The 7,396-nt window shown below is 40.3% G+C and overlaps 1 protein-coding gene across 1 annotated transcript; it reads right to left on the reverse strand.

Annotated features, from left to right (window-relative positions):
• Positions 1 to 3,250: 3,250 nt before the first annotated feature.
• On the reverse strand, positions 3,251 to 7,162 carry ctsl.1 (cathepsin L.1). Its single transcript, XM_034111206.2, has 9 exons — positions 7,131 to 7,162; positions 6,765 to 6,862; positions 6,355 to 6,497; positions 6,034 to 6,231; positions 5,752 to 5,943; positions 5,320 to 5,485; positions 5,088 to 5,193; positions 3,465 to 3,568; positions 3,251 to 3,321 (listed from the first exon to the last, which is right to left on the reverse strand). The coding sequence occupies exons 2-8, from the start codon at positions 6,859 to 6,861 to the stop codon at positions 3,469 to 3,471; spliced, it is 1,002 nt and encodes a 333-aa protein (XP_033967097.1). The 5' UTR covers position 6,862; positions 7,131 to 7,162; the 3' UTR covers positions 3,251 to 3,321; positions 3,465 to 3,468.
• Between the last annotated feature and the right edge of the window lie 234 nt (positions 7,163 to 7,396).

The raw sequence follows: 7,396 nt of genomic DNA on the forward strand, positions 1-7,396 counted from the left end.
TGTAGTTGCAGGGTGAGCCATAGTGTTTCTTACATATTTTCTCTTGAAAAGGGACTACAACTTGGATGAATGTGTGTGACTCTCCGTTTGTTTTAGAACATGTGTTGTATTTTATAGTAGGTACTAGCGCAGTGTGCAAGTCTAGTTAGATCATTTGCTATTTATTGGTAAAAAACATATTGGTGGTAAAAACTGGTGAGAACATTATTTATATTTAATTATTCATTACAGGTTCAGCTCAAACAGCCATAGTAGATGAGCATTAGAGGTGTGGAAATGTCTCGATTTATAAGATGCATCGCGATGTACGATTATGCATCGCGATGTATGATTCTGCATCGATGCCGTGACAGAACATATCGGGAGTTTGGTTTCATATCAGCTTAGTGAGTCTTACTGCGTTCTGCTGTCATTTTCTGTCGCGCTAGTTTCTCTCCTCTCCTCTGATCTCTGTTTTCACCGAGGGCGGAGCTTTACAGAGGCGGCATTCAAACGCATTCACTCACATGCTGATTACAACCAGAGACAATAATAACAGTTCGTCATAAATGCCATGAGTTTTAAACTACTACTAACTAATACTGCAGAAAGTACATTTGTGTTTTTCTTTACATACCATGTCAGCGAATTTGGTCATGCCAAGGCGGTAGGACTTGATGCCCTGATCAGCCATGACGTTGCGCTCCAGCACCAGTCTGAGGTTGTTGAGCCAGATTTCCCTGCGCTGAGCCTCCTCTACCGAGGTGTTGTACGACTTTTCTGCCATTCAGAAGAAAAACAATCCATGATGAATAATTAACTGAAAAACAAAATGGTATGCTGTAAACTTCATATCATGTAGGCAGAGCACACATTCCTTTACTTTAGACCTTTAGCTGTGTTGTGTGTAAATGAGTACACATTTAGCACACTCCAAATGTAAGCCTCACAGGAATGTTTTCCATAGAACAAAGATCTACTGTGTTCGCCAATAAACCACAATAATGACAAAACTCTCACCAAACTGAAGTTTCCAGGAGTGGAACTCCAGGTCATCTGAAGAGATGGAGGCACAGCTGGCCACGGCCAGAGCAGCAACAGCAACCAGCAACAGCTTCATCCTGACTGACACACAGACTGAAGAAAAACAAATACATCCTTAGTGACTTGCAGGAAACCACACAGGTTGAGATTAAACGTGTTCACTTCCACTTTGTCTCACAAACTTGTCCTTCCTTCTAGCAATGTATCAGCTCTATTTCCCGGTTCTTTTGAATCTCTGACTATTTATCAACAGCAGTACAAATTGTGTTTGCGCTTGTCTGTCTGTTTTAGTGTTCCCTAAATCTGCTGTAGTTGCTTACCTATCTCTATCAGTTAATGTGACGTTTGAGGTCTGTCCACCTGTAGAAGATGCAGGGCTTTGTTAGGGGACCTTCTTATATAGCTGACTGCAGTTCATAAATAAAATCTGAAAAGCACGTAATCAAATATTGGAAAATTGCACAATGCACTTTATTCGAGAAACATACATCATGGTCATCAATTCCTTTTCTCAAGTACTTTATATAGCCCAATATCACAAAGTACAAAACATTTTCAGGGGCCTTTACAAAAAGTGCAGCATATGACACCCCCTGTCTAGACCCTTGCAGCAAACAGGTGTAAACTCCCATAGACACGCCACAATTAATGAAGAATTATTGGGGAAAGGATCAAAGGAGGGATCCCTCTCCCTGGCCAGACACATGAGCAATAGATGTTGTGTATAGACAATAGACAATCAGAATTATAAAAAATGTAATAATGCATCAGCAGGAAAACGGCAACAGGTGCAGCCACGACTCATGATCATGACATAAACTATAATACTGGCAACCTGCCAGGAAAGAGATGGAAAAACTCCTGGGATGACGCCCCGATGCTAAGTTAGTATCATGCATTTTTGGGTACAGGAAGAGAGATGAGAAATTAAATATGAAATTCCCTCGACAGTCAAAGCCTATACTGTAGCAGCATAACTGTAAGCGTAATTAAAAAGAAAAGTCTTAACCCTAACCCTTACCCTGGCTTTCATTGTATTTTAGGCTGTATAAACCACGAATAACCATAAATGATTGGATGTAATGCCCTAGTGTGCCTCTACTGTGACATGTTTACATGCTTTGATGTTTGAAAGCGCTTTATTTCTTTTGGTTAGTGATTGGTCGACCGTTCAGATATGTCCCGCCTTAAGTCTATCTCGTACAATGTGTTGGAGCACTAGGGTGTAACATAATGATGTCACTATGTTACTGAACCAAACAAAGGATTCCAATCCAGGGCGATTCAGAGAGAGGGGCGACTGTGTTGGAGAGAAACCCCCTCTGGCGTGATCCTTAACACACTAGAGAAAAATGAGAACCCCCAAAACTATAATATAATTATAACCATAAAATGGAGCCAGTTTAGAGCAGCTAATACAGGAGTAATATGGTCTTGTTTTCTAGCTCTTGTCAATACACATGCTGCACCATTTTGGATCAACTGAAAAGCCTGAAGAAGCGTTTGGGTACAACCTGAAAAAAAGGAATTACAATTGTTTTGAGGTAGGATTTGCCTTGTCTATGTAATGGTACAAAGTTGAAAGAAGGAAGCCCTTGAAATCCGTTTTTTAAGGAAGTTAAAGGACATACCCTGATAAGTTGTGCTGGAGGCCAAGTTATTGCCATCCAGAGTAAGTATGTCATTACATGATTTGTTTCAGAGTTGTTTGGGGCCAAGATAATATGGTCAGTATTGTCTGTGTTTAACCTTAAAAGGTGGGGTTCATCAACTTTTGTATGTCCTTAAGGTTTTATAGATATAATTGAGTATCATGGGTCATGATTCGCCACAACTGCCACATTTTGGATCTCTTATTTTGGTCGCATGTCGATGTCGTTTTATTCGTCTGCATCGGCTTGAACATGACGTTTATGACACTTGGCTAGCTTTGGAAATAAAATGTGAACTGTCTGAAATGAAGGAAACATAATTATTGCCATGGTTACTAACAGTCAGCTACCAGGCTGCTCTTTAGACGGCTATTGCTTCCTCTTGACCCAAAACATACATATCAACAAATTCCTACTAAGATAATGGTGGACAATAAAAAAAGAACAAATAATTGAAGTATAATTGTTTATTTTTAAATCAGTTTATTTTACGCTACATTTATTGCATTTAAAGTGCAGAAAGACACTGTACAACTAACTTCCATGAAGCAACAATATGACATATTTTTCCATAACTCAGTTTCTTTATTAAATGTAAGCAACATCTGCATCATTTTCTTCCACCTCATTTGGGACTTTTCTGGACCTGAAAATCCAATAAACATGAATTACATCCAGTAAATAGACAATAGGGTGCATACATGCATTATTCAGGATACATCCGTGCAGAAAGCCTTGTTTAAATTGCATTTTCAAATAGCATAATGAGAAAATAAACTTTGCTCTCACCTGCTCAGACCAGGGGGTAGCTGGACGCAGTAGCGATGCCACACTGGTTGTGTTTGTTCCTGCTCATCATGATGTATCCCTTGTCTCCCCATTCTAGGCCCCAGCTACAGAAACAAACACATTACCAACAATATACATCTCCTGTAAAGAATCACAACAGTGGTAACAAGAACTGGTAGATAAATAGTGATTGGTTTTCTGATAAATTCCAATCTTTATTCCAGACTCAAGGTCCATATCACATACAAAAAGACAAAACACACATCAATAAATAAGATAAAAAGCTAAACACAAAACAGATAAAAACAAACAGATAAACATAAAATCAGTCCAATCACAGCTCGCCACACATGCTCACTGTCTGTATAGGCTATTGCGCCAATGTCTCCAAATCATGGAAGAGAACCGAGTAGAACTCTTCACAGGGTTAATTAAAATCGAGATAACATGATTGTCCGAGTCTTCTAGGCGACACATGAATATGTACATTAACTTTCTTAAAAGGGCTAGACAAGTAGGTACCCCCAAGTTAACAAACAGCTGGCTGGCACTGTGCCATCTCGGTACCCTCAGCAGCAACCGTAAAGCATCATTGTATGCAACTTTTAGTTTTTGCATGTTTCTAGCCTTGTAGTTACTCCGCAGGTGAGCCGTGTACAATGGTGCACAGAAAGCTTTAAAAAGTGATACCTTGACATCTACAGAGCACTTGTGAAACTTCCGCATTAATATGTTTGCCTGGGCATACAGTTTGCAGCGTTGTCTATGGATGTCTTTGTCATCTGTGAGATCATGGGAAATATAATAACCAAGGTACTTAATCTCACTGCACACAAGTAGAATGTTGCTACTGAGAATAAAATAAGGAAATACAGCCTTTTTATCCTCTTTACTTCGCACAATCATGATGCTACTCTTCTTGGCGTTATACTTAATATTAAAATCAATGCCATACTGGGAACAAGTCCTCAGAAGCTGTTGTAAGCCAGCACTGCATGGGGAGAAGATGATTAAATCATCTGCGTACATAAGGTGGTTGACAACAGTAGCTCCGATGACACAGCCAGTTTTACACAAGTTCAGTTTCCTCCACAGATCATCCATGTACAGATTAAACAACAAAGGAGATCAAATCCCACCTTGCTTGACCCCATTACCAACATAAAAATGTTCAGACACAGTATTGCCCCACTTCACCTGCATCTGATGTGCATACCAAAAGGCTAAGATCCTTATTATGTACTTGGGTTCCCCTCTCTGGCACATTTTGTCAAATAATTTGTAACGATTCAGTCGATCAAATGCCTTGGAAGCATCAATAAAACACAGAAACATGGTGGAATTATGGCTTCTATATTTTGCTATAATGTAATCAAAAATACACATATCTGTGCCATGTTTTCTTTTAAAACCGAACTGGTTGTCAGCTGTGGTAATATACCTTTCCAACAGAATTTTCTCCAACACTTTGGAGAGAATGCTAGCTAAAGCAATGGGTCTGTAATTATCAATGCCATTAATCTTCCCAGCTTTATCCTTGATGACTGGCACAAGTAGCACAGATAACATGGAATCTGGTAAGACACCATGATTAAGGAAACCCAACATTTTTATTGTATTTACCTGTTCTTCACCAGCCAGTAGTCCTGTCCATTGTCACTGCCGTAACCAACAGCCAGAACACCGTGGTCCAACTCTGAGCTGCTACAATCTGGCTCATCATACACTCCTAGAATCACACAAAACCACATTAGACAGACAAATCTTTAGGTATAAAAAAAGGAATACCCTCTATTACTTTATACATTTGATAAGTATATTTTCTGGCAGTAAAGAAGTATTTATTACTGTTCACCTGAGTGATACAGCTGGAAGGATGACTGAGAAGCGTCAATGGCCACAGACACAGGTCCGATGGTGGCCACAGCTTCCTTCAAAGCATCTTCGTCTCCTTGGTTCACATCAACGTAGCCTGTGCAACTGGCACCAACCATGTTAGGGTTGTAACGGCACTGTCCATCCTAAGGTAGAGAGACAAGTATTTTGTAATTCACCAACCTTTTCTAACTAAAACTCTGACCTAATAAGAGATGGATTTCTTAGTCACAAGACTTTCTGTTTTAGGTCACGATACATTGGGCTCCAAGATTGCAGTACTGGACATCTCTTACATGGAGGATTGAAATTGCAATCTATACTTTTTTTCCCATGATAATGACAAATTGCTATCTGACATCTAGATGTTTCACGTATTATATATTTTTAAACCAAATTGCTTGCTGCTTACCTCAGCCTCATAAGGGTAGGAATCCTCTGTGTCTATCCCTCCGTTGGCTTTAATGTACTTAAAAGCATTGTCCATCAGTCCTCCATCACAACCATAATTTCCATAGTCACCGGAGCAATCCACCAGCTGCTGCTCGCTCAGAGACACCAGCTTCCCTGTCTTCCTGAAGTTCTGACCCTCCAGTGAGCCAGTCTGAAAGAGAATTTATTCCAATTTAAACCACAAGACAATTGTGTAAAGTTTCCTGCAAAAGAGAGGACACCAAGTAATGTTGGTACATACTGTGCTAAAGGCCCAGCAGGAGCCACACTGCTTCTGATCCTTGACATCAGTGACATATCCCTTATCCCTCCAGTCAACACTTTTGGGCAGATCGGTTACTCCAGGCAGTCGGAGGAAAGCAGAGCCAGTGCGAGGCAGAGAAGTGTTGAAGGAGCCGAGGCAACCCTTGGAAATCAGGTGTCTGTACTCTACATTTTCCTGACAAAGAGAGGCAAAAGTGTCCTTTATTTAGGTCTTGACAATGATAACTGATTGTGACAAATGGTAAAAGTTTTAAACTAAAAGATTGCAGAAACCACATTTGTGTTTTTCTCTTCATACCAAGTCAGCAAAGTAGGTCATGCCAAGGCGGTAGGACTTGATGCCCTGATCAGCCATGATGTTGTGCACCACTACCAGTCTGCGGTTGGTGAGCCAGATTTCCCTGCGCTGAGCCTCCTCTACCGGGGAGTTGTAGGACCTTCCTGCCAATCAGATAAGCAAATATTCAGTGATAAGTTATTAATCCACTAATTCTGTTCCAGCTAAAAGATTTCCCCTTATAGTCAAAAAACTATGTTGGCAGATTACAATTCCCTTTACTTTAAACCTTTAGGTGTGTAAATGAGAACACAGGTGCATTCTAAGTAAGTAGGTAGACCTCATAGGCAGTATTTTCCCAGTAAACAGAAGAATACTGTATTTGACAACAGACCACATAAAAAAAAACAAGTCTGATAAAATAATCTCACCAAACTTGAGTTTCCAGGCATGGAATTCCAGGTCTTCCAGAGAGATGGAGGCACAGCTGGCCACGGCCAGAGCAGCAGCAACCAGCAACAGCTTCATCCTGACTGACACACAAGCAGAAAAAGTCAATAATTTCCTGCCGATTGAGGTTAAACTATTTTACTTCAGCCTTGCCCACACATGTTGGTTGCCTTGACATTGGGAGTCACATGCGGTATCTCTGTTTCTTTGAACCTCTGTTTCATCGCTCCATCAAACTCTTTCTCGCTGAGTCTCTGTTTCTTATTTGCATCAATGCACCTGCAGCACAGGAAGTGTGTGCGCTTGTCTGTTGCATGTTTCCTATTATTTCTGATGTGGTTGCTTACCTGCCGCTATGTCGAGTTGATGTGAAGCTTAAGGTATTTCCACCTGTAGGTGATGCAGGTCTGTGTTAGAGAGACATTCTTATATAGCTGACTGAAGTTATGACTTGCCGTTTGTCCAGTCAGGCGACTGTCAGCTGCTCATAAAGTGAAATAGAAAAGGAAGAGAGTGTTAATCATTGCAAAAGGGAATGGCCAAGTAATAAATTATAAGCACATTGCATGATTCAAATGTTTTGGGAAACATAAATACAAATCCCTAAATGCTC

The sequence above is a fragment of the Pseudochaenichthys georgianus genome, chromosome 22, assembly GCF_902827115.2.
Source record: "Pseudochaenichthys georgianus chromosome 22, fPseGeo1.2, whole genome shotgun sequence".
Classification (NCBI taxonomy): Eukaryota; Metazoa; Chordata; class Actinopteri; order Perciformes; family Channichthyidae; genus Pseudochaenichthys; species Pseudochaenichthys georgianus.